At 48.0% G+C, this 27581-nt stretch overlaps 1 protein-coding gene across 2 annotated transcripts in view; it reads right to left on the minus strand.

The window, feature by feature from the left end:
* Positions 1 to 2984: 2984 nt before the first annotated feature.
* The window catches only part of NSD3 (nuclear receptor binding SET domain protein 3), a 1769888-nt gene continuing 1745291 nt past the window's right edge, over positions 2985 to 27581 (minus strand). For both annotated transcript variants that reach the window (XM_086943639.1, XM_086943638.1), the window contains one exon: positions 2985 to 4572. In XM_086943639.1, the coding sequence (XP_086799765.1) occupies positions 4331 to 4572 (242 nt within the window). In that variant the 3' untranslated portion in view covers positions 2985 to 4330. The remainder of the gene's footprint in view (positions 4573 to 27581) is intronic.

Raw genomic sequence — 27581 nt, forward strand, 5'->3', positions numbered from 1 at the left:
TGATATTGCCCCTGGGTCCCAGTTGGCTTATTAGGTCTCATGATTACGAAGTATTTCGAGCACTCAGTCACTGAGCAAGGCATGGGAGGAAGTGTGGGTGTCTATGCCTCTATTGTATAGGGGGTTGCAAGTGGACTGTCACCTCCTGGGAGGTGGCAGATTGGCAGGGGCTCCCAAACCGCTTACACCACAACAGTTGCGAATGGTCAGCATGGGGAGATGGGAACCACCCACCAGGAGCCCCACACCCTAGTGGCAGTCCTGGACAGCACAGGACTCTCCAAGGGGTGGCAGAAGATGTCCAAGGGACTGGCACGCAGCACCAAGACCCAGGGAAGCAGCAGCCCAGTCACATGCTACCACCTGCCATTGCACACAGCAAGGAACAGGCCAGGAGGGGAACAGTCTGCTTTGGGACTTGCCAGTCGTTCAGGTCAGGAAGGGAGGTGCAACCACCATGCCCCAGGGCCCCAGCCCTGCGGGTGGTGATGAAAAGTAAGGCGGTAGCTCCACACCCCACGCGTGGCAATCCCGCACAGCGGACTCTTCCTCCTCCTCCCACTACAATCTGGGTGGGACAGGGGTAAAAAGGGGGGGAGAAACACTAGCCAAGCTCCTCTGTAGTACTTGCTCACATCACACATGGTTCCCAGAATCTCAGTCGAGCTCCACGGTCGCCATATTAGGGTACTGCCGAGAGCCCAGCATGATTGCTGAAACAAGATAAAGCCACTGGTGTGCCACCAGCATGGAGACCAGGTCTTCTAAAAGAGGGACGGCGCGATCTGAGCCTCTGTTCATTCCATAACCACCAAGGGTCCAACAGTGGTTCACCCCGCAGGTCAGGCGCTTCAGAGAAGTGGCCAACAAGTTTGACAGCCAATTCACACCCACGTTTATCCTCTTAAGCTAAAAGAAAACACCACTTAAGTCACCAAATCCTCTTAATTACAGGGTATCACTGGGAATGAAAATGTGCAATGCAATCTATACTCTATTAAATTACTGATGTTTCATTCAAAGGTAAGTAGTGACAATTTCAATCAGGGGCAGATAGTTGCAGACAAACTATTGAATGAACCAAATATTAATCAATGTTTTCCCCTGGTGGCAGTTACTTTTTAGACTAATGTAGTTTGTGTTTATGCCAACATTAACAAGTATGCTACTGTTAGATCAAATTGTCAACTCAGGGTGCCCATGAATTCTGAAACGTACATGATACTTTTGGGACTGATGATTGCCAGCAATCTAAGGAAAACCAACAACAAAAAGCCACATTCAGTTAGCATGTGAAAATCCAACCGCAGTTTAACACACCTCAGAATAATAACTACATTTTGCTTCATTAGACTGCGAAAAGAGAACAGTTGGCTATAATAACTGCGAAGACTCCACATATTCATGAGACCTCTATTTCGTTTAGATATCATTCTGATAAATCAAAGGACGGTTGACCTTAATAAAGGAGAAAACACATTGCGACATAGGAATGTGGTTGTTGAGCAATTAGTAGATTCACATGCTGGGTGTACATTATTTTAGTATTTACTTTCATAGCTCATCCATGGGAAGGAAATTTACGTCATAAATACACACAGTTCTGACACCTCACGTTTCCAGGCACTCCATTAGACTCGTTTAATAATTACCTGATTAGACTAGAGCCCAAAACAAAAGGGACATTGTACAAAACATACAACATAGCTCGGGAGTGGTTTAGTAAAGTAGAACATCCTTGATATCCCCTTGTGAAGCTCAAACATTTTCAGGGGTTAGGGGGTATTGTTTAGCAATAGAAAAATGCATTTAAAATAACATGTTGAATTGAATTGAATTGAAACTGCACTTGTATAGCGCTATCTACCCGGAGGCCTCGTAGCGCTTTTGACTGGAGATTTACTTAGCGTGGGCTCGGGCAGATCAGCAGGATTTAGGGGAGTTTTGTTTACGTGTAGGTAATTCCGTTGAATTTTTCCATACCACGCAGCAGATCACACCTCTGCCACTATGTTCTTGACTTTTAGTTACTTGAGCACTAGAATTCTACCCTGTACATATAAATGTTTGCGAACAACCTCTCCAATGCAAACCTGTTTAACAATCGTGAAAGTGAATTAACAGAATAAAACATCCAGCAGACAGAGACGCCTTCTTGCTCACTGGCTTATCCAGGGACAGTGAACTTACTGCCAAATCAAAAACGGATGACTGCGTCTTGGTATACAGTACTTCGAGTTCTCAATAAAAGTGCTCTTTGGCTACACAATGGAAAGGGTTTGCGGCGAGTTGATATTTATTGGAAATATGTGTGTGTGTGTATATATATATATATATATATATCTGAAACGAAATCACTTCACCTAATTTAAACGCATGCATTCACAAAGCGTGGTCTTCTCTAAATACCCTGTTATTAAGAAGTGCTTAAACTAACTCACGAACCAGAAGTAACTTAAAAATGTCTGCAATCAAACAGCTTCTATTCATACATTGATTTAGTGTATGTGACAACGCCCAGGACTAACTGGATATATAAAAAAACATAGCAGCAGTTACATTTTGTAAATTAATAACTGGGGTATCAGTCACAAATAAGGGTGTCTAGAGGGGTTGAAAAGAAAGGAAGAAGAGACAGTGTCAGTGTCTGGGTTGGGGGATGCGGACAGGACATACAAAAAAAGATAATCTAATGTTTATTCATGTGAGTTAACATCACAAACGTGACAAAAATAACAAGCCCGTAATTCAAAGAAGGCCCCAAAATATCAGAGTGGCACGTGTACCGAGTGCTTTGGGGCACTGCTCCTTTTTAAGCGCTCGTGAACATTGTAAAACATGGAAGTGTACCAATACAACTGGAGAGCGCTACACTTACTTGAAGGCAACAAATGGGAATTCAAGCAAATCCTTAAGCTTCGCGGATAGAATTCTTAGGCTTTTACACTTCAATCTCATAAAAACATGATTTTAGTCGAGGGCCAGGTGCACAGAGTTGAATGTAGAGGCCTGTGAATGCGCAGATATTCCCGATTGCATTATTGTCTGCTGTTGCTTGTGCTTATCGTATCAGGCATACTCCACCAAACTCACACATCGAGATAAAGGAAGCAAAAAACAAACAAACTCCCCAAAACTTATTGATATTTGTAAATAGTAAAAATCAGTAAATGAATTGGAAATTATAGGGGGTTCATGAGAATTTGCCACAAATCAATGGGACACAAAGTTACCAGTTTAGCTTCAGGAGAATCATGTGCCTTGCATTGCTCCTGCAACAATTAATAGAAGGCCAGACTTTTGCAGGACGAAGGAATGCTTGCTTCCCCTTTTACATTAATCTTATGGCCTTCTAATTTACAAAGAGATATAAAACATCTCTTTATGCTGCTGGACCCCACATTCCTTAATAGCTCACAGTGCATCCACCATTAGTTATCACTGACCCAGCTCTGTTAAGATCATTTTGAAGAAGCTAGGCAGAGGCCAACTGGTATCAGGGGAGCTTATACATTATTGCTTAATAAAGAGTAAACATGGCAACGGGAGTACAGCTTGCACTGAATTGTGCAAAGCAGAACAATTGACTTCTCAGACACAAGCAGCACATTCAAGTATAGGGAATGGAACTCTGGATTTTGTGTGTGATGTTTTGTGTAGCTTGAGGATTTGGATACAGATCTAAGACGTTTAAAGCATACAAAAAAGAAAAACGTAAACAAGGTTTATGAGATCTAACTCCTCCACAGGCTTGACTTTAGGTCGCTATGGAAGTCAGAGGTTTGATGATTTAATTTTCAAGTCCAAACGCTGAAAATACAAAGTGCTTAGGAAACGTCATTAAGAGTCATGTACGCTGTAAATTCTTTCATCTTCTGCATTTAAGTGCCAACTAAAGCACTAAAAACAGGTGCAAGATATGTACGTAATGTTGGCAACCATCAAAAGTGATCTAGAGGTAATGAATAACGCTCATAAATGCCTCTGCATCAGCACGCTTTTGACCGACCGGATCATTCCAAAGAATAAATAAGACAAATGCTTTTTGTCTTTCATACCCGCCTGCCAAAAAGATCGGTTTCATGATTAAAGCCAGACAAATGTCACTCTTCTTGTTTGGTTATAGGCACAGGTAGCTGTCTTTGATTTGCCTGACCCCAAAACTAGGAGAATCGACTCCAATTGCTGCCACCTATCAAGATCAGAGGATCCTTCTCATAATTCCAACATGACTCGCTCATCAAATCAAACCGATCCAGCTAGCTTCTTGGATTTTTTAACTTCAAGTTCAGTTACTGATTTCAGTGTTTTAGTCTATTGTTGTTATAATTCACTCTTTTGTTTCTTCGCTAGGATCTTGAAGCTCCAATTTACATTTTATCTTGTTCCAATAGCCTGGGGGCACAGGACACTTGGGGTCATGCTCCGAGCAGCACAGGCGACCCTCCAGCGCAGACGTTGTGAGAGCTCCTTTTTCGTGGACTTTGCAAAATGAACTTGGGCAAAACTCGCAGTAGAAAGCGGCAGCACCATCGCAGATGTCACACTGGTGCCAGGGGCAATCCCACTTCCCTAATATTTAAAATAAACACAATAAGAAAGAAAATAAGTTCATATTTCGAGTGACTGGTACAAAACATCTTAATCACATTACATTGCCGTATACAGGCTTTACAATTTACAAACATTTAGTTTACAAACCACGGAGCATAACTAATATGTACAATACACCAACTGACTTCCAATATATTTTTTTTAACTAAAACACAGCAGATATAGTGAACTGTGGTGTTCTCTCTATGCCGCTATCCTGGAGGGCCGCCCCTCTTGCTGGAAGGTGAAAGTTATGGTAAGTGGCATCAAGTGCTGGAGCCTCTTATGGGCCTGCTACTTGTCTGGGGGTGGGGTTCGTTTTTAAATGTTGCACTTTCGACTTTTCAACAATTTTAGATGTGGATCATCATTTTTACAGCTAAAATAAGCATCTTTTGAGTCGTCTTCATGCTCTAAATGGTAATAACACAAGATTTTGAGTATGACTAAAAGTCTATGAAATGCGCCACTTGGAAACTTTCAGGCCTCAAAGAATAAGTTACTTGCCTTCCGTAATGCCTTGTCTGGTGGAGACTACCTAGCCACAGATTCCTTACTTTAGGCTTAGAGACTATTACCCAGGCACAAGACTGGATCTATAAAATCTTGGGCAGTACCTCTGCCCGCCAGTAGGTGGGGCAGCTCTGCACTGCTCTGCACCAAATGAGACGTGCCTAAAAACGCACTCCAGTATGTTGACATCTGCCAGAGGCAAGTAGCCACATCAGAAGGTTGACTGACGAGCGTATAGAAAACAAGGACCTACAGGGTTCCTTTTAAGTAGAAAGACCAGTTTGCAGAAACGAGGAGGCTGGGAGGTTCAGTAAGGAATGGCGGCAAGATAGAGTCTCTACCAGAACGTTACTGGTTTATCAGATATAAACTTCTAGCCACTGATTCCTTACATTAGAATAGATACCAAAGCAAACCTCCTTGGAGGTATATCTGTGAACTGGATCATACCAAAAAGTCCCTGAGGACTGAAGCACAAGTTACTACTTGTGTAACGGTATATCTGTAAGAGACATTAGCTAGTGATAGATTCCTTACCTTAGAATATCCCCAGGTGTCAGACTGGACCCAGAAACGTTTGCGTAGCATTACCCCTGCGCGTCCGTAGGCGTCGTCCGCGGCTCCGCGTCCGTCGTCGGCGCCGAAATGACGTAGCTGGAGTACGTAGACGCCGCCATCTCGCGCTGACGTCAGTTCTTATACACAGCTTTTCCGCGCCAGATACGCAGAGCCATGATAGAACCAACACTGGTGCCATGAAACTAGGGCCCTGAAAGGGGATGACCTTAACCCTAGATATCTGTTCGCAGAATGGTGAGGATGGGTGGGTCGGTAAGGAATCTATCACTAACTAATGTCTCTTACAGATATATCGTTACACAAGTAGTAACTTGTGCATCTGAAAGAGACACGTTAGTGATAGATTCCTTACCTTAGAATAGATACCCCAGCAATACCAACCCCGGTGGTGGGTCTGCGAACCATTAATCACACCAGAAAGTCCTGGAGGACGGAATGGCCAAAGAAGCCATCCCTCCGGACTTGGCTGTCCAGGCAGTAGTGTCTTGCGAACGTGTGCAGCGAGGCCCATGTAGCTGCCTGACTAATGTCCTGTAAGGGAACTCCTCGGCCCAGGGCAGTAGTAGTCGCCGTGGCCCGAGTGGAGTGGGCCCTCAGCCCAACAGGAGGTTCCTTCTTAGCCAGGGAGTAACACGCTTGGATGCACAACACAATCCACCGAGAGATGGTCCGCTTGTGCACCGCCCGTCCTTTCTTAGCGCCCACGTAACCAACAAGGAGTTGGTCATCCACCCGGAACTGGCGTGTGCGATCCAAAAAGTATGAGAGCGCACGTTTTGGGTCCAGACGGTGGAGCCTCTCTTCCTCTTTCGAGGGATGCAGAGGCGGAAAGAAGGTGGGCAAGGTGAGGGACTGCCCGATGTGGAAGGCTGTGACTACCTTGGGCAAGAAAGAGGGTTTTGTCTGCAACACAACCTTGTCCGGATGGACAGAAAGGAAAGGAGGTTTAGAGGAAAGAGCCTGGAGTTCACTCACTCTCCTGGCAGAGGTGATGGCAATCAGGAAAGCAGTCTTAAGGGTAAGAAGACGCAGAGGACAATTATGTAGCGGTTCAAAGGGAGCGCACATCAAGGAAGTTAGAACCAGATTCAAGTCCCACTGGGGCATCACAAAAGGAACAGGAGGGAACATATGAGTGATGCCCTTCAAGAATCGGTTTACAATGGGGGACTTGAACAAAGAAGGCTGATCAGGTAGCCTTAAGAAGGCTGAAAGGGCAGAAATGTAGCCCTTGATAGTGCCCAGAGCAGAGCCCTGCTGGGCAAGAGAAAGATTGATTGATTGGCTTTATTTCGATATAAAAATATCATAAAAGGATGTACAATAAATATAAGACACAGTATTTAAAACAATCAATTTCCAGATATACAAAAGGAAAAAACAGGAGGAACAAGTGTTAAAACAGTTAAAACAAGATTAAATTGATAATGAAAGCCTTCTTGCGCCAATCAATCAACACCACTTTAAAAATTTTGACACAGTACAAACATTCAGAGTTGATGTGTCAGACATTAAAATACGTAGCGCCACTTTATGTTGACGGGTGCCTAAAAGTCTGCATAAGGGTTTGAGCCATCGCCTCCTAGGCGCACAATAATCCGGACATTCGAAAAGAATGTGGGCTACCGACTCAACACGAGTGGGGTAGCACGCACAAAAGGGAGAGATCTGGTTGGGGGATTTCCAACGGGCAACTAATTCACCTACTGGTAATGTTCCCACTCTGAACTTAAAGTACAGGGTACGATCAAAAGGGATGGAAATTATGTCTAAGTAGGGTTCATAGGCCACCACATCTTTAATCCCCAAAAAGGCTACAGTGGAATTGCAATTACTTGGATCTGAGAGTAGTTTTGAAGAGACCCAATCCCAGTACAATTTCTTGATCATAGCTTTAGGAGGGGCAGATCTCGATGCCCAAGCCTCGCCTAGCCCTATCTCCACTAGCAGCCGTTTTACGACCCTCAACCATTTAATCCTAGACCAGCCTACCATTGCCATTACCTCTGATAGCGCTTCTGCATAGGAGGCTAATTCCGGCACCCGCCACAACCGAGCCCAGAGAAGCAAGGGGCAAAGTTGCGCATGATCCTTGATCGATTTACAGCCTAAGTCAAAAGACACTGGGACGGTTGCAGTACTCGACGGGAGAGCCATCAGATCTTACAAAAATTTGCTCTCCGATTTTACTAGTACATCCAAATTACAAGTACCCCACAGCTTGGCCCCGTAAAGGGCAGCGCTAACCCCTCTAGCTTTGTAAATCTCCACCACTGGAGCTATAGATTTACTTGTGGAGGAGCGTTGTTCCTTGAGTAATGTTCCACCCACCCTTTTGTGACCAAGGAGCATTTTATTGACATGTGGATTCCAACTTAGAGAATCGTTAAGGCGGATACCCAGTTAATCAAACTCGGGTACCCTCTCCAATGAAGCAGAATTTAAAGTTGGCGGGCGCCCCGGGTTTTTAGGGGGATTCATAATCAAATACTTGGTATTGTCAGTGTTGATTACCAACCCCCTCAGTGAACAAAACTCCTGGAAGTTATTCAGGAGGCTCTGAAGGCCCATGGGGGACTTTGAAATAAGAAGAGTGTCATCTGCAAAAAGCAGTGTAGGAATCCTTTTGCCCGCCAGGGAAGGAGCATCAGAGGGATGTCTTAACAAATGCTCAACCACTCCGTTCACATAAAGAGAGAACAGAGTGGGAGCTAGCACACATCCCTGACGGACACCCCTTCCTACAGGAATCCTATCGGTTTTTTCACTGTTCGTGCCCCATCGCACCTGTGCAAAATTACCATTGTGTAGTCTCACAAGGAGGGATACTGATAAGACCTTCCACAACTCCTCTCTAGGTACCAGGTCAAAGGCAGTCTTAAGGCCTATAAAGGCCAAATATAGACTGCCTTTGCCCAGCACCACCACCTTCCAATACAAGAGAGCCAGTCTAAAGGCCTGTTCAATAGTCCCGGTTCCAGAACGAAAACCGTCTTGGAGGTCCGACAGAATATTGTTGTCGTCCACCCACTGGAGCACCCTTCTCAAAATCACCTTCCCTACCACTTTTTGGGTTGATAAGACTTATTGGCCTATAATTAGCTGGGTTGTCCAGACACCCCTTTTTGAATATCGGGACAACCTCAGCCCCCTTCCAGGAATCTGGTATAGGCGCACCTCCGTTAATGGCATTGAGTAAAGAGGAAACCAACTTCCCCCACTCCTTAGGGCTAGCCCGTAACAAATCGCCCGGTATGCCATCCGGCCCTGCTGCTTTAAGAGGAACCAATGATTTAATTACATCTTCCACCTCTGTGGCGGTAAAAGAAGAAACATCCTCACTACCCCCTGTACAGTCGGCTATAGAAAAGATGGTATTAGAAGCCACCCCAGTAGGGGTATAGAGAGATGAGAAGTGATCGAACCAGTTCTGGGCAGGGATGTTGCACGTCAGCAGAGTGCTATCTGGCCTATCCCTAGATCTTATGAGGTTCCAGAAGCTTCTAGCGTCCCTGCCCTTGCTTGCGTCCATAATATCAACCCAGAACCTATCCTCCCATTCCCTCTTGGCTGCCGCAGTAGTACGGGAGTACTCTTTCCTAGCCAGTCTAATTGCAGCCTGGGATTTGCTTTTAACAGCAATAATCAGGGCGTTTTTCTTCCCCCTACATTTTTGAGTATACCAACCCGGAGGGTTCGGCAACTTTTTGCTATTGCCAGTTCGTGAGGCCTTGTGTGGGAGAGTGAAAAGGTTGCTCAAGGCTTTGGTTGTGTCACAGAATATCACTGTGACTTCCCCTGACAGAGGAGTCAACATATCCATTTTGGACTGAGCTGTGTCTAAAAGTGCCCCAATTGCTTTCAATTTCTCTTCGTCCATAATAAGCTTGCTCCATTTCAATCGTCTGCCCCAATTAGAAGGATGTACTTCCTGAGGGGTAGGCGCTGAGAGAGACACGAGCGCCCCCTGGTTCCCAATCCACAGCGGACAGAGAGCAAGAGAGAGGAGATTGTGATCACTCTCGACTGAAGGGAGAACCTCCATATCCTGCAGGAAGGACCAAAGTTTTACGTCAAGGAGAATATAATCTATCCATACTTTTTCGAACATATCCAGGAAGGGCATTTCTGCTCTGCTGTGGAAGCAGGGGAAAGACATGGGTTGCTTTCTCTCTGCTTTTAGCTCGGTGGATTCACCTACTTCGCTTAGAATTCTTAAGGCACTTAAATCTGGATCACCTAATGACCCATGTGCGGCGGGGCTTCTATCTGATGCGTCAGACACTATTAATACTGAAGTAAACGTAATGGTCAATCAGTCGCTTCGCGAGGCATGTGTTACTCTGTCATGGAAGCAGGCATTGTTTCTGCCCCTCCTTAGGATGCTGTCTCTCGATCCCTTGCTTCCTGAGACTTATCATCCCATCTCGCTCTTGCCACGTTTGGCTAAAGTTTGTGAGAAGGTTGTGACGTCTCAGCTTACCAACTTTGTAGAGGTGTCTGGTTTGCTTCATCCAGCGCAATCTGGGTTCCGTGCCTCTTATGGTACGGAGTCAGCATTATTGAGGTGGCAGAGGCGATCGGGAATGTCTGGCATGTTAGCAGCTTTGGTTATGCTTGATCTCTCTGCGGCATTCAACACGGTGCCTCATTCTCTACTCCTTGACCGCCTAGCGGAAATTGGTATTTCGGGCTCGGCATTGAGTTGGATTAGGTCCTTTTTGGAAGATAGGTCACAGCGGGTCTGGCTTCCTCCCTGTGCCTCTGCGCCGATGATGCTGACAACTGGCGTTTCTCATGGGTCATCGCTTAGCCCTCTTCTTTTTAACATCTACGTGACTCCGCTGGTTTATCTTGATGGACTCTGGAAAATCTCCCATTGATGATTGTTTAGATATGGGTGTACAAGGTCCTCGGTTGCTTGAAGCATTTGGCCAGATCGCTGAACTTATAGATGGCCTATTAAAAACTAGCGCGCCCATAAGGAACCATTGTAACCCACGATGGTTTGATCGAGATTGCTCAAAGGCCTTAAGGGAGCTTAAAAGCAATCTCAAAAATAAACCAAGGGATAGCCTACAAATTGCTATGTGCAGGAACAAATATAGGAGGGAGACTAAGAGGAGGAAATTAGCTCTACAGGGGGAAGCTTGGGCAGACCTAAGAGAAGCGGGGGAAAACAGGGATATGTCCGGGTTCTGGAGAATCATTAATCAACCAACTTTCCAGGAAAACAATGCACCAGAGATAGGATCAAATATCCTACCAGACCAGTGGGTTTCTCACTATAAGGGGCTGTATAATCACGAACCAGGAATAATTGAAGAGTACGCAGGGAGCTCACACCAGGGTACACCAGTAGTTTTTTCCATTAAGGAGATCACTGTTGGAATAGAGGGCCTGACGAAAAATAAAGCCCCTGGCCCGGACGGGATCCCCCCTGATTTGTTTCTGAGCTGTGTAGAACTGTGGGCCCCCATAATGACTAGAGTCATAAATACTGCCATTACCTGTGGTTTGCCGGAGTCATGGTCAAAGGCCATAATCGTCCCTATTTTTAAGAAGGGCAATAGGGACGATCCTCAGTGTTATCGCCCGATTTCCTTGATTGATGTGTCTGCCAAACTCCTGGGAAGGGGGATCCTCAACCGACTGTCCGAGTGGACCGAGGAAAACAACATCTTTTCGGACACTCAGTATGGATTTAGGACGGGGAGGTCCACCAGTGACCAATGTTTGAACCTCTATATGCTGACTGCCAAATACACCAAGGCCAGCAATGAAGCCATCTATATGGGGTTCATGGACTTGGCAGCGGCATTCGATCACGTGAATAGGGAGAAACTCTGGGTTATGATGTCCCTTATGGGGATTGAGGTTGGCCTAATTAATATTTTAAGGGAACTCCACAGTGACACCTCTGCAAAAGTCCGTTTCAATAGGGAGGGTGGGTTGACCGATTCATTCCCTTGCAAGAGTGGGGTACAGCAAGGCTGAATTCTTGCCCCATTTTTTATTTTCACTCTATATAAATAACTTGGAGCAGTTCTTGTTAAATTTGGGGACAGACTGTCCAAGGGTGGGGTCGCGTCATATCCCCGTTTTTTGCAGATGACACGGTCCTGCTCGCACGCACGCCCAGGAGCCTACAGATTTTGATTGATGGATTCGTCAAGTTTATGGGCTCTTTAGATCGTTTTGTCAATCTGGGTAAATCATATGTGTTGTTGGCTGGTAATAAACCATGTACCAAATGCACAAGTTACTACTTGTGTAACGATATATCTGTAAGAGACATTAGTTAGTGATAGATTCCTTACCTTAGAATAACCCCAGGCGTCAGACTGGATCCGGAAATTTTTGCGTAGCAATACCCCTGCGCGCTGGTAGGCGTCGTCTGCGGCTCCGCGTCCGTCGTCGGCGTCGTGAGCGCCGGGATGACGTCATCGGAGTATATAGACGGCGCCCATGCGCGCTGACGTCAGTTCTGATAACACAGCTTTTCCGCGCCAGATACGCAGAGCCATGATAGAACTAACACTGGTGCCATTGAAACTAGGGCCCTGAAAGGGGATGACCTTAACCCTAAATATCAGTTCGCAGAACGGGGAGGATGGGAGGGCGGTAAGGAATCTATCACTAACTAATGTCTCTTACAGATATATCGTTACACAAGTAGTAACTTGTGCATCTGAAAGAGACACGTTAGTGATAGATTCCTTACCTTAGAATAGATACCCCAGCAATACCAACCCCAGTGGTGGGTCTGCGAACCAATATCACACCAGAAAGTCCTGGAGGACGGAACGGCCAAAGAAGCCATCCCTCCGGACTTGACTGTCCAGGCAGTAGTGTCTTGCGAACGTGTGCAGCGAGGCCCACGTGGCTGCCTGACAGATGTCCTGCAGGGGGACACCGCGGCCCAGGGCAGTCGTCGTTGCCGTGGCCCGAGTGGAGTGAGCCCGCAATCCAGCCGGGGGCTCCTTCCTCGCCATGGAGTAGCATGCTTGGATGCACAAGATGATCCACCTGGAGATGGTCCTCTTGTGTACAGCCTTTCCCTTCTTCGCGCCCACGTAACCAACGAAGAGTTGGTCATCCACCCGGAATTGGCGAGTGCGGTCCAGGTAGTAGGAGAGCGCACGTTTTGGATCCAGACGGTGGAGCCTCTCTTCCTCTTTCGAGGGATGCGGAGGCGGAAAGAAGGTGGGCAAGGTGATGGACTGCCCGATGTGGAAGGCCGTGACAACCTTGGGCAGAAAGGAAGGTCGTGTACGCAACACCACCTTATCAGGATGAACAGACAGGAAAGGCGGAGAAGAAGAAAGAGCCTGGAGCTCACTCACCCTCCTGGCAGAGGTGATGGCAACCAGGAAGGCCGTCTTCAGCGTAAGGAGACGAAGAGGACAGTTATGAAGTGGCTCAAAGGGAGCACACATCAGATAGGTGAGAACAAGGTTCAAGTCCCACTGGGGCATCACGAAGGGAACAGGAGGGAACATGTGTGTGATGCCCTTCAGAAATCTACTCACTATAGGGGACTTGAATAAAGAAGGCTGATCTGGTAGCCTCAAGAAGGCAGAAAGAGCAGAAAGGTACCCTTTAAGAGTGCCCAGAGCAGAGCCCTGCTGGGCAAGGGAAAGAAGAAAGAGCAGCACTTCCGAAAGGGGTGCAGAGAGGGGATCCACAGCCTTTGCTGCGCACCATGCCACAAATCTATTCCACCGGCAGGCGTATACCGACTTAGTGGAGGGACGCCTGGCTGCCAGAATGATGTCACAGACTTCGGGAGGCAAGTCAAATGGCCTCAACTGCCGCCGCTCAATCTCCAAGCTTGTAGGTGGAGACTGGACAGGTTCGGGTGCAGGACCGTCCCCTGCTGCTGCGACAGAAGGTCCTCCCGAAGAGGCAGACGAATCGGGGGATCGAATGACATGCTGAGTAGCTCGGGATACCAGTATCTTCGAGCCCAGTCCGGAGCCACAAGGATAACTTGGGCCCGGTCGCGCTTGATCTTCTTCAGCACTCTGGGCAGAAGTGGTATAGGCGGAAAGGCGTACAACAGGCCGCAGCTCCACTCGCGACGAAAAGCGTCTCCGAGCGAGTGCCGCCTTGGAAACTCCAACGCGCAGAACTGCTGACATTGCGCGTTCTCTTCTGTGGCGAATAGATCTAACCAAGGCTCTCCCCACTGTCGAAAGAGACCTTGCGCCACGTCCGAGTTCAGACGCCATTCGTGATCCATCATGCACCGGCGGCTGAGTTCGTCCGCCCTGGCATTCAGAGAACCTGCCAGGTGTTGAACCACCAGAGTCACGCCCTGATGTTCCAGCCACTGCCAGAGGCGCAGAGCCTCCTGGCAAAGGGTCCACGACCCCACACCGCCCTGTTTGTTGCAGTACCACATGGCGGTGGTGTTGTCGGTGAACACTTGCACCACGCTCCCCCTGACAGAGGGGAGGAATGCCTTCAGTGCAAGACGAATCGCCCGCAGCTCCAGAAGGTTGATGTGGAGCCGGGACTCCGCCGGAGACCAGAGGCCTCTGATCTCCGCCTCTCCCATGTGGCCTCCCCAGCCCTGGAGGGACGCGTCCGTCACAACTACGTGCTCCGGCTGGGGTAGAGAGAGGGGTCTGCCACTGACCCAGTCGCGGTCCGTGAGCCACCACTGCAGTTGATTCGCAGTGCCCTCCGAGATCAGGACATGATCGGACAGGTTGCCCTGATGCTGGGCCCACTGAAACTTCAGGTCCCACTGCAGAGCCCGCATCCGCCACCTGGCGTGACGCACCAGAAGGATGCAGGAGGCCATCAGTCCCAGAAGCCGCAGCGTCAACCTGACCGAGACCCGGGATAACGGCCCGAAGATAGGAATCAGAGCCTGAATATCCCGAACCCGCTGCTCGGGTGGGTAAACCCGAAACTGCGCCGAGTCGAGAACCGCTCCGATGAAGAGGAGCTTCTGAGAGGGACACAGGTGTGACTTCGGCACATTGATGGAGAACCCCAGCAAGTGCAGGAGGTCGGCCGTAGTCTGGAGGTGGCTGACGACTGTCTGGGGCGAGCCCGCCTTCAACAACCAGTCGTCGAGGTAGGGGAAGACTGATACCCCCTGCCTGCGCAGATGGGCTGCGACCACCGCCATCACCTTCGTGAACATCCGTGGGGCGCTGGTAAGGCCGAAGGGGAGCACGGTAAACTGAAAATGCTCTTGGCCTACCGTGAACCGCAGGTAAAGCCGGTGGGCCGGCAGGACGGGGATGTGGAAATAGGCGTCCTGCAAGTCCAACGCTACCATCCAGTCTCCTGGGTCCAGGGCAGCCAGGACCTGAGCCAAAGTGAGCATCTTGAACTTCTCCGTCCGGAGGAAGCCGTTGACGTTCCGTAGGTCCAAGATAGGGCGTAGGCCCCCTTTGCCCTTCTTGGGTACCAGAAAGTAGTGGGAATAACAGCCACGTCCTACTTCTGGCCCAGGAACGCGCTCGATGGCCCTCTTGGCCAAGAGGGCCGAAACCTCCTCTTGCAGAAGTTGCAAGTGATCCCCCGACACACGGTGGTATTGAGGTGGCATGGATGGAGGGGAAGACTCGAAGGGGAGGGAGAAACCCCTTCGGACAATTTGCAGCACCCACCTGTCCGAAGTGACTGTATGCCAGTGGGAGAGGTGATGGCGAACCCTGCCTCCCACAGGCGTCACATGGGCCTGAAAGCTCGGACTAGGAAGGTTTTGAGGCGGGGGCTGCTGAGGGAGGTGTGGACTGGCCTCGCCGCTGGCCCCGACCACCGCCACGGCGGTTCCCACGGCCGCCACCGCGTTGCTGAACATTCTGCAGCGCGTGGCTGACGGTCCGTGGTGGGGCGCCCCTTCCGTGGCCACGAAAGGAGCGAAAGGCACCCGATTGCTGGCGTGGGGCCGCAAGGCCCAAGGACTTGGCCGTGGCCCTGGAGTCCTTAAAACGTTCCAGCGCATGGTCTGCCTTGTCGCCAAAGAGGCGACGGCCATCAAACGGCATGTCCAGGAGAGTGGCCTGGACATCGGCCGAGAAATTGGCGGACCTCAACCAGGCGTGGCGTCGAACCGCCACCGTCGTAGCCATCGCCCTGCCCAGTGAGTCCGTGGTATCCAGCCCACACCGGATAGAAAAGCGTGCCGCATCTCGGCCGTCCGCAAGGGTTTGGCTGAGTTTAGCCCTGACCTCCTCAGGGCATTGTGGCAGCACCTCCGCAACCGTGTCCCACAGAGTGTGGGTGTAGCGGCCCAAGAGACAGTTGGTGTTCACTGACCGGAGCCCTAGGCTCACAGACGAGAAGACCTTCTTCCCGAACTGCTCATATCTCTTGGATTCCCGATCGGGCGGGGCCGTCGGGAATGCGGTCTGGGAAGTGGAGGCCTGGATGACCAGGCTCTCGGGGGTGGGGTGGGTGGACAAAAAGCAAGGGTCGCCCGGTGCCGGGCGGTAGCGTCTGGCCACGTTCCTATCCACAGGGGGACCTGTGGCGGGCTTGGACCAAGTGCCCAGCAGAACGTCACACAAGGCCTCATTGAACGGCAGAAGGGGCTCCGCGGAGCCGGACTGCTGTTTGAGCACCTCAGTGAGGAGATTAGTCCTCACGGCCGCGACGGGGAGCTCAAGGTGTAGGGCCTTAGCTGCCTTCGTCAACACTACACTGTAAGCAGAACCCGCCTCCGAAGCCACAGTCGGGGGCGATGTAAATCCAGTGTCTGGCGATGTGTCAATACCACTGGCCTCCCCAAGCTCATATGTCCAGTCCTGATGAGACTGGCAATCACGTGCCAGAGGGTCCTCGGACCCCTCCCACTGCTCCTCGTCACCCGGCTCCTGGAGACCAGGATCAACAGCCAGGGCCTCCTCGTGGAGATAGAATTCTCCGAAGGTCGTCGGAATCGGCGCCCAGCGGCGCCCCTCCGACGCCTGAGGCGGACCGTAGGAAGCATTGGGGTCGGCAACCACTACAGCTGCCGGGGACGACACCTGAAGGGACGTCGCCGGTGAGGTCGTAGGGTCGACCGGCGAGGTCCCGGATCCGGAGCCGGATCCAGCGAGGTCGCGCGGCGCCGGGACCGAAGTCGCCAGCGGCGCCGGGGCCGAAGCACCCGACGTCGTCGGGGCCGAAGCGCCCGACCCGGAAGGACCTCCAGACGGAGCCGATCGGCCCGAGGGCGCCACGGGAACCGACTGAGGAGGGAGGGCCCTCATGGCCATGAGGTACCTCTCGACCTCCTCCTGCGACGCGCCGTGCCCAGGGACCCGAAGGTGTGGGGCAGGCGGCGACGCTTGCGACTCCCGCGGAGCCGCGTGGGCGGTGTCGCCCGAATCCCCGGTCGCATCGTGCGAGCGACGGGGCAGGTCGGAGGACCGATGGTGTCGCTCCGACCTCTCATGCCTCTTACCTGAGGACTTGGAACCAGACGATCGGTGACCACTCCCGGAACGTCGATGACTCCGACCTCGCGACCTGTCCCTCGACCTCCCGTGGGACCGGGACCGGGACCTGGAGCGGCGCGGGGCCGACTGCCTCAGCTCGAGACGCTTGCGGGACCGCTCCTGCCTAGCCTTCGACGTCAGGGCCCGGCAGTCGTCACAGGTTCGATCGTCGTGGTCGAGGCCTAAGCACTTCAGGCACCGGCGATGGGGGTCCGTGACCGACATGAGTCGGCCGCACTTCGAGCAAGGCTTGAACCCGGGCATCCCTGGCACCGATAGTCGAGAATCGACTAAGTATAGGATCAAAAAGATCAAAAAAGATTTCAGTCAAAAAGTGACTGGGGGTAGAGCTTCTTCCGGATCTGCGCTAGCTGGCGCGGAAAAAAGAAGAACTGACGTCAGCGCGCATGGGCGCCGTCTATATACTCCGATGACGTCATCCCGGCGCTCACGACGCCGACGACGGACGCGGAGCCGCAGACGACGCCTACCAGCGCGCAGGGGTATTGCTACGCAAAAATTTCCGGATCCAGTCTGACGCCTGGGGTTATTCTAAGGTAAGGAATCTATCACTAACGTGTCTCTTTCAGATTCACGTATATGATAGGAAGCCACAAAATAGAAGATGTCAAAACATTTTCCTATTTAGGTCTAATCTTTGATGGGTCCTTACAATTTAACTCCCTGGTTGAGGAGCGTTGTTGCAAAATGATTGCTAGTAATGGTGCCATTTCAAGTTATGGTAGGAGGGTAGGTAGATGGTGCCCAGAACAGGTGATGAACCTGTATAGCTCCATATGCTGCTCCAAAGTGATCTATGGGGCAGAGGTATTAGGCTTTGCCAACATTGCGAAATTACAGCGGGAAGAAAATAAATATCTAAGAACCATCTTGAAAGTCCCCCCAAGCACCGCTGGCTTCATAGCACATAGGGAACTAGGGAGGCTTTATTTAGAAGATCTGGTAAAACTTAGACCAATAGTGGGCTGGTTAAAAATTTGGACTAACCCCGAGGCGTCTCTGAGTAGGGAAATTTTAAATGATTGCTTAGGAAGGGACAAATGTATGAGAATCCCATGGCTCAACTATGTAAAGAGTACCTTAGAGGCTCTTGGTTACAGGAGCCTATTTACTGACCCGGTATCAATTGTATCCCAGCACAAAGCTACAGTAAAAAAAGCTTTTTTAGCCCAAAAAGCATCACAGAGAGCTGAGGTTGAAGGGTCCAAAAAGACTGTGAGGGCTCATAACCTGGTTAAGAGCACCGAGGGAATGGAGCCATATTTGTACCTCATGCATAATGCTCAGGACAGATTTCTGATGTGCCTTTTAGACTTAATTTACTACCATATTTATTGGCATCACCAGTAGGGTTTTTAACTACAATTGAGCAGAAGGGAACCTGCGGCTGCGACAATAGGTCTCCGCAGGATTCCCTTCACTTTCTACTTTTGTGTCCTTTTTACTCAATGCCAAGGCGCAGATTTTTAGTGAACATTTTAAAACAAGCCAGTTTGAAACATGCACGAGAAGCCTTAACCTTTTTACAGAAAGCATCTGATCCTTTAACATTGTGTTGTATAATGAATTTTATTAAAGTGGCGGTCCGACTAAGGGTAACCAGAGGCGAGGAATGATTCCCAAAAATGTTATTATATTTTTAAAGTGTCCTTCCCCTTTTCCTTTTTTGTTACATGTATAAGAAACTATTATAATTAGGATTCTGATATAGATTTAATGACTTTTTTTAATCATTGTATATATGTATGTGCTTTTATGGTGATTTTTAATCATCGAATAAAGAATCCTTGAATTGAATTGAGTCACTGGGGGCTAAAGTGATGGTCTATGCGGATGACACCCAGCTCCTGTTTTCCTGGAAGAGGGGGGATGACTGTCGGAGTAGCGCAGCATTGTTTGTCCTCTGTGTTCCATTGGTTGACAAACGCACAGTTGAAGTACAATGAAGGAAAATCTGAAGTGCTCCTGTACGGTTCGTTCCTAAACTTGAACTTTTCGACTCATGTGAAGAAGCTGACAGGGACCTGCTTTGGCACTCTAAAAAACTTGAGGAAATTTCTTCCACTTCTCCCGGCCAGTGCCAACGAGACGGTGGTCCGGGCCCTGATCTTGTCCCGATTAGACTACGCCAAGGCTCTCTTGGTTGGCAGTCCAGAATACCTGGCTGGGAAATTGCAAGTAGTTCAAAATTCAGCAGCCAGATTACTATTGGGACTCTCATCCAGACAGAGTGTCCGTAACCATTTACGTAACTTGCACTGGCTCCCAGTTGAATCTAGACTAAAATTCAAAATGTTGTCCATTGCTCATTGGGCCCTTCATGGGCTAGGCCCTATCTATCTTCAGAAGAAATTTGCCTTCTATAAACCCACCAGACAACTTTGATCGTCTGATCAGCTACTAATTCAGACCCCTCGGTTTAATCGCCAAAGGCTTGGTGGGAGCTCTTTTGTTCGTAAAGCAGGCTTGGCTTGGAATACACTACCGTTGGCTCTCCGGAGCATCCAAGACCTACTGCTTTTTAAGAAGAACCTAAAAACGCTGCTTTTTTAGCTTCTGATCGGAGTGGGGATTAACTTTCTGGAGTAAGCGCCGGGACACTTGGAGTAGCCGTGCACTGTACAAATTAAATATAACATAACATAGAACAGGTGCATAGAAAGTGGGTAAAGTAACGGACTGTCCCTTATGGAAGGGAGTTGCAACCTTGGGCAGAAATGACGTCCTAGTTCTTTGTACCACTTTGTCCGGAAAGACGGTCAGGTAAGGAGGCTGTGATGACAATGCCTGAAGTTCACTCTCTCAGCTGGCAGAGGACATTGCCAACAAAAGGGTTGTTTTGATAGTGAGCAACCATAGAGGGGAGTTGTGTAGCGACCGAAACGGTGCGCACATCAAGAAAGTAAGGACCAAATTAAGGGTCCACTGTGGCAGAAGAAAAGGAGAAGGGGGAAACAAGTGGGTTAACCCCTTCAAAAATCTCTGCACCAGAGGGGATTTAAAAAGTGAAAGCTGAACTGGCTGCCAAAGAAAAGCTGGGAGAGCCAAAAGGTAGTCCTTCAGAGTGCAACTAATCAAAGAGTAAGGATCACTTGTCCTGCATGAACTAGGGTATGCAAGTAATAGACAAAGTGTCTCCAATAAAAAACCCTCATGCACGTGTTGGTTAGTGGGGGTAGCGGTATATCTTGGTTCTCCGCTCTTCATGCACGTGTGTGCATAATCATAGGGTTGATTTTTGGTATGCAGCCTCCACCAGGAGGATCTTACCCATAGTTAAAAAACAGTAGTGACCCAGTGATGTGAATAGTGTTCAGTTACAAAATACCCGTACAGCCAGATACTTGACTTTATTGGGTCTGGATTCGGGTAGCCCCATATGGGGAATGCTGGAAAAGTGCGTCCGGTGAAAATTTAAGAATTCGGAACGCGCTAGCAATTAGTGAGAATAAAAATGGCCGACATGTTTCAGCCCATTTGCCGTGATTCGGACTTATGGGCTTTCTTCAGGACCAATCGTGATAAGTGAGAGTGGTGAAAGTCTACAAAATTATCGTAAACAGATATAAGAAAAGGGAAATTATCAACCTGTTTCTTCTCTTTAAGGTCTCAGTGTACCTGCAACAAATAATTCAGACACTTACAGTGAGACATACATGGGTTAGGGTAAGAGGAGACATATAAAGTAGTTCTAGACTACTGATCAGAAATCGATATTGTGGCAACTTAAAATGGCAATACTTTATAGGACCCCAGTAAATGGCAGTGTCAACTCTCTCTTTCTCCACAAACGTGTTGCATGCAAAAAAGGGGTGCCAAACTCTGATGATTAAGGTATTGGCAAGCTGATTTATATTCATGCAAGGTCATCTTGTTGTAAATACTGTATTTCTCCCACATGTTCTGAAAATGTGTATTGTTGTACTAACAACCTCAAAAATACCAACACTTGCATGCGTGCTCAAAGATTGTATCATGCTGTTAAAGGTTTGGGTAACACGTCACACTCTATGGTATAAAGATCTAGACATACCTGGAGTGTATAAAGATTACACTTCCTTCGGGTATTGCAAAGGTCTCGAGGGGGCTAGACTAAAAAAAGAGTCAGAAAGTATTAGTTATCGGTTCTGTTATACTTGCAGTTGAGTCAGGATGTTTGGAAGTCTGCCGTCTACCTGATGCTCCTTTCCTTGTGCTTTGCGTTACGCTGAAGCTGCCTATTGCGACCCGGAAGTAGCTGCACAGCGCCGCCGGGTTCGCTTTTACAATTCCATAGCGATAGAGCTCGAAAACGGACTCGCGATCTAAGCGATGGTCCGAGGACTGGATTGATTAACATGTTTTCACTAGATGAAATGTTAAAAAATGAAAGTCAAACTCATTTTTCTAATGTTTGCGCTTGATTAAGTGGGCAATTACTGGGAAAAGGGTAAAAAAGCGTTCCCGAGTCTCTCATCGTAGTTCATATGAGATGGAAAACAGACTAACGTTCTAACAGGTAGTCTATAGAGTGTTGGATAAATAGAGGGGGGTGAAGGTTTTATTAAAGGATTGTACGTAGTTATCCGTATTTAATTCATGAACAGGGGAAGTGTGATGATTACCATATGAGGTTCAAAACTGGTTCTTCCCTGAACTCTTAAAGTTCTCATATATGCAAGCCAATCGGTGTGCAACATGATGGATGGAGTGAAATAGTAAGCAGTGAGTAAGTTGTTTAAGCTTGGTATAGAGCGCATGACGTTTTATAAGACTGCTTTGCAATCAGTAGTCCCATTTCATATAAACCATCCCCTAAATGTACTGGGAAAACAGGATATGAAGAATGGCGTTTCATACTTTTCACATCTCTTGGTAAGGTGGAACCAGGGTAGTCATGCTGAGTGGGCTTCAATGTCAACTGCAAGGTAAATAAGGTCACCAGATAGTGCTGAAGTACGGATATCTTTGTGGTTGGTATAGAGCTCTGTCGTGGATATATTTACATCCACTCCAGAGGATTTCAGTTAAACAGGCTCAACCAAGGAATGTTATCGTTCAGGCCTCTAGTATCAGTGCCCAAACGATGGATCCAACGTTGTTCCTTTTCGAAAAGGATTTTGTCGACATTTCTGTCTTTGTTGTCTAGGGTTTCCAAGACAACCCAATTGAGTTCTTCCACTGTGTGGCCTTTTTCCAGGTAATGATTGGCCATCTTACTGGTACTTCTCTTGCATTTTACGTTGCTCCGGTGCTCTCCGATCCTCTGCTTTACTTTTCTGCATGTCATCCCGATATATCTCATTTGGCAGGGACAGGTTATCATGTACACCACATGACTGGTGTTGCAGTTAGTGTGTTTTTAATATCTCCCATCTGAAGTTTGGGAAAAGTTGTAGCTCTTTTGTTGGTTGTGTCAAACTGCAGACCGAGCATGAACCACACGGATAATGGCCAGTCACTGGGGCATTTCCCCATAAAGTTGTTCTTTCTCGCTGTATCGAGGGTGGTGGTCTTGTATGGACAAGAATATCTTTTAGGTTGCAACTCCGTTTGTTGGCAAACCTGGGTTTTGGCCATGTGAGTGTTCCTGACGTCAAAATCCTCCAGTTCTTATTGACGATCTTCTTGACTTTATTGGTCACTGGGCTGTAAGTTGTGACACAAGTCGTCAATCCCTCTGGTTCCGTCTTAGTGGATGTCTCCAGAAGACCCTCTCTGTTCTGGTTGCGTGGTTGTTTTTTACACTTATTGATAACCCTCCTGGGGTAATCGCGGTCTACCAGTTTCTGGCAGAGGTCTTCTGCTTGTGCTCCTTCAGAGTGCCCAGCGCAGAGCCTTGCTGGGCCAAAGAAAGGATAAACAGAACATCTGAGGGAGAGGCTGATAAGGGGTCAATAAACCGTTCTATACAATATTTACAACATTTGTTCCATCTGCAGGCGTATACCGATTTCGTGGAGGGACACGACTGGCTGCCAGAATAACTTCACAGACTTCAGGAGTAAGGTCAAAAGCTGTCAGCTGTCGCCGCTCAATCTCCACGTAAGGAGGTGGAGAGTAGACAACTTCGGGTGGAGGACCCTCCACTGCTGATGCAATAGAAGATCCTCCCGAAGGGGCAGCCTGATCAGAGGATCGATGCTCATAGCCAGCAACTCTGGATATTAATCTCTCCGTGCCCAATCAGGAGCCACAAAAGCGACTTGTGCCTAGTCACTCCTGACTTCTTGAGCACTCTGGGCAGGAGTGGTTTAGGTGGAAAGGCATGCGGGGAAGTTAAGGATATATAGCTCATGAATTGGGTGGTAGGTGACAGTCGGTCTTGGCCTGGGACCATCAATAATATCAGGTATCCTCTGGAGTCTATGTATGTAGGTTGACCATTCATGAGCTATATATACTTAACTTCGCTCATGTATTGTGATCCTACATCCAGATCTAGGTCAATATATTCACCGTTGGATCTTACCACAACAGCGACTGCAGCCTGGATTCTGATACCTGCACCTTTTGGCCCATGATCACGTTATCTCCTATTATGTTCAGAGGTATATGACACTGCTTTCGCTCACTCAGATTCAATTAAGCGCCTGGCATTTTTGTGGCTCTCCTGATGAAGGTGCAGTGTACGCCGAAACACGCGTAGAAGATCCATCAAGTAGCCACCTGAGTTATCTGTTTATACATTTCTCCTGATGCAAACCATGCTCTGATTTTTTTAAACAAAGTTTTATTGATTTTCGAAAGAAACCATATGAACAACCCCATGGGCAGTACAGAGAAGGAGTTGGGAAGGTAAATTGCAGTACAATTACAGACATTAGCATTCCTGAGGCCGTCCCAGAGCCGGCTGCAATCAAGGATTCCCATCAAGGAGCCCCCAAGCAGCAGTCTGTTGGTCCCCCACTCCCTCCCCCTTAGGCAATCCTGCCTGCAGGTGGGCTCTTCCCTGTACAGATTACATTCAAACCATGCTCTGATGAATAATCTATGAATATTTTCCTGACTGTGTATTTTTGCAAGCCACTCTTCACAGTCACCCCAGATCAGACTGCGATCCAATAGATCAATGATGCATTCATCTCCAATAAGGGTTTCAGATCGTTTTTCAATGTGGAATACGAGAGGAAACACACTTGCTTTGCCTTTACCAAACCCAAGAAGTTAGGAACGTTAGTGCTTTACTGAAGTGGAACTTTGTTCCATAGAAGAGGCCACCGTTTTGCCGAAAATACCTATCTAACTGGAGTAATTTCTACTGGTTATTTAGTAAGTGCTACCTTGTTGGGTAAATCTCTAGTGCATATTCTACACTACAGCTGATTAAAGGACCATGAGGTAATGTCTCCAGTGACCTTGTGTGCATGTCATTTCGGTAATGTGTTTGTTCCTGCAGCATTTTTATCCACAATTCTGTGATAACATGAATCCTTGTCAAGAGAAGACAACGAGAATACAAAGAGATGAATCTCCACCAAACAGAGGTGGTACTTCTTAATTGTATGAAGTAAGTGCTTCTTTGTTTGGTGGAGATGTTCTCGTATTTCTCTGAATCAAGAATGTGTCACCAAAATCGGCAGGAAACGTGCTTGAGGGCATTTTGGTAATCTAGCCATGGGCGGAGCTTGCAGATGATTTGGGGCATTTGGATACTCAACGTAATTAAAAGGGGGAACCATTGACTTTGCTTTCAAGAAAGAAACCACTTGTCACAGTCACTACAGATCAGTTTGCGCTCCAATAGCTCAACAATGCTTTCCACCTTTCAGTTCGTTTTTCAACGTGGAATACAAGAGAAAACACACCTGCTTTGCCTTCCCCAAGCCTAAGAAGTTGGGACCTTTGCCTTTTAAAGAAGGGGAGGAGGGCTGTGTGGACCCCCGCCCAGGGCCGATTTTGGCCCCGGGGACACCATTCCTGCGGCCTGGCCACCTAATTCTGTGTGCCCTGAAACCCATCCCAGGGTACCCAGTGGGCAGCTTTAAGGTTCGTGGAGGGAGATTCAATGACCCCGCTATCCCTGCCTGCTGCCGCCTCCAGCAGGAGACAGCATTACACCCTTATGAAGGAAGCAGCAAAAAATACTGCTCCCTGCGTGGGGAGCAGTTCTTTCATATGTTTTCCTGTCCATTTGTCAGCAGGCAGAAAAACAGATAACTCTGCTACCAGCAGGCGGGAGCAGTTTTCCTGCTCTCGCCCGCTGAGAGCGGAGTTACCGTTTGTTCTTGTGTCTGCCAAGCGAAAGCAAACTGCTATCTCACAAGGGTAGACACCTTGGGAGATAAGAAGGCAGCCCTGCGGGGTGGCAGTCCTCAGGGAAATTATTGGTTCCAGGAGGGGGTCCCCTCCTTCATTTTGCACAGGGCCAGTCTCGGGGAGGCGGTGGTCCCCTGAGGCTGAAAACTGCCAGAGAGCGGTGCCGCGCTGCCTCCCGCCCACTTATATATCGGCCATGCGCTGGGCAGGTGGAGTTCCTCGGGAATGAACATTCTGCCCCCTTCTATTTTTTTATACGTTTTTGTTTGGTACTCGGCTCAGTCAAAGTCCCAAGGTGGCTTCCAACACTTCCTGGTTGAAGTGTTGGCAACAAATGAGATCTCTGCATGAGATTGGTAAGATTTGCGGATGGTCCACGTCTATGTATATACAAATTTAGTTTTCCATTAATATCTCCAAGACTACTTAACAGATTTTCACTAAATAACAAAAAGGGCTCTTTCTGGACCAAGAGCTAGCTTTCTGCTGAATTTGGTGTAATTCCGTCCAGCGTTTTGGGCTGTAGACGTGTTAAAAATCCCTATGCGAATAAACATGAGAAACACACTTTTTTACCCTCCTTTTTCCTGGCACATGCATAACGGATCACCTTAAAACTTTCCATGTACAACTAGACACAAGTGGGCACGTGTTTGGGAAAATTTAGTGAAGATTCATCAAACAGTGCAAAGTTATAAGCAAGTCAAAAAACGATTTTCCTAAAGAAACTAGATCCTAACTATAATTACCTACTGGCGACCACCAGTAGGTAATATATACACACACACACCAACCTCTGAGTTAATCGATGTGCTGAGCATCTGAAAGGAAGGTGGGAGGGTCATATGTAAATGTATGAAAGTTGTCAGTACTAGAGAACCGAAGTGTACAGGTAATTAACTTTTTTCCAGTATTGAGTCTCTCACAAATATATATGCTTGAAGAAGAATAGTAAGCAGTAACAAGCTTGATCCGATGTAGATATCATGAGAAGGTGAGAAAACATTTCCTATGCGTTGTATTTCAATATCTAGACTGTATCAATAATCACCTCGCCACTGTTTGCGACGTATAAGCACAAATGACCCAAACATCTCCGTGTGCAGGAAAAAAGTTTTATTATTTAGCAAGAAAGCAACGCGTTTCGGCAATTAAGCCTTTGTCACGCTATCAATAATCAGAATAACAACAATGATGACAACAATAATTACCACAATAATGAACAAGCTTCTTACCTTCAGTAAGAAACATAGGTTAGTTATAGATTCCTTACCTTAGAATTACCCCCAGGCGTCAGACTGGATCCGGAATGTTTTTCATCAGCAGTACCCCTGCATGTCTGAAGGTGGCGGTCAACTCCGCATTCGTCGTCGGCATTGTCGTCGCCAGGATGATGTTGCGGTAGCTACATAGACGCAGCCCTCACATGCTAACGTCATTTCTATACACGAGCCATGCAAGACACTGACCACTGGCGCACAAAACTAGGGTCCTGAAAGGTAGTCCTTAACCCTAGAAGTCAGTTCGCAAAATGGAGAGGATGGGTGGGGCGATAAGGAATCTACAACAAACCTATGTTTCTTACAGATATATTGTTACTGAACGTAAGTAACTTGTTCTTCTGAAAGAAACAGTTGCGCAGTCCCACTGGAAGCTCCTTCTTTGCCAAAGAATAGAAAACTTTGATGTACAGAACTACTCACCTGGATATGGTCCGTTTGTGAACGGCCCAACCTTTCTTAGCGCCCACCTAACCAACCAAGAGCTGGTTGTCCACCCTGAAGTAAAAGGAAAGTGCACGTTTTGGATCCAGATGGTGAAGCCTCTCTTCCTCTTTTAAAGGATGCAGAGGTGGAAAGAAGGTGGGCAAAGTGACGGTTTGGCTAATGTGGAAAGAAGTAACCACCTTAGGAAGAAAGGAAGGTCTAGTTCTAAGGACGACCTTGTCCGAAATGGACAGCCAGAAAGGGAGGCTTGGAAGAAAGCTTGTAGCTCACTCACCCTGCGTGCAGAGGGGATGGCCACCAGAAAGGCAGTTTTCAAAGTGAGAAGTCTGAGAGGACAGTTATGTAGTGGCTCAAAGGGAGCGCACATGAGGTAGGTAAGAACCAAGTTCAAGTTCCACTGAGGCAGTACGAAGGGAACAGGAGGAAAAAGATGAGTAATGCCCTTATGGAATCTATTTACAAC

Source organism: Lissotriton vulgaris, chromosome 11 (assembly GCF_964263255.1).
Source record: "Lissotriton vulgaris chromosome 11, aLisVul1.2, whole genome shotgun sequence".
In the NCBI taxonomy this organism is placed as follows: domain Eukaryota; kingdom Metazoa; phylum Chordata; class Amphibia; order Caudata; family Salamandridae; genus Lissotriton; species Lissotriton vulgaris.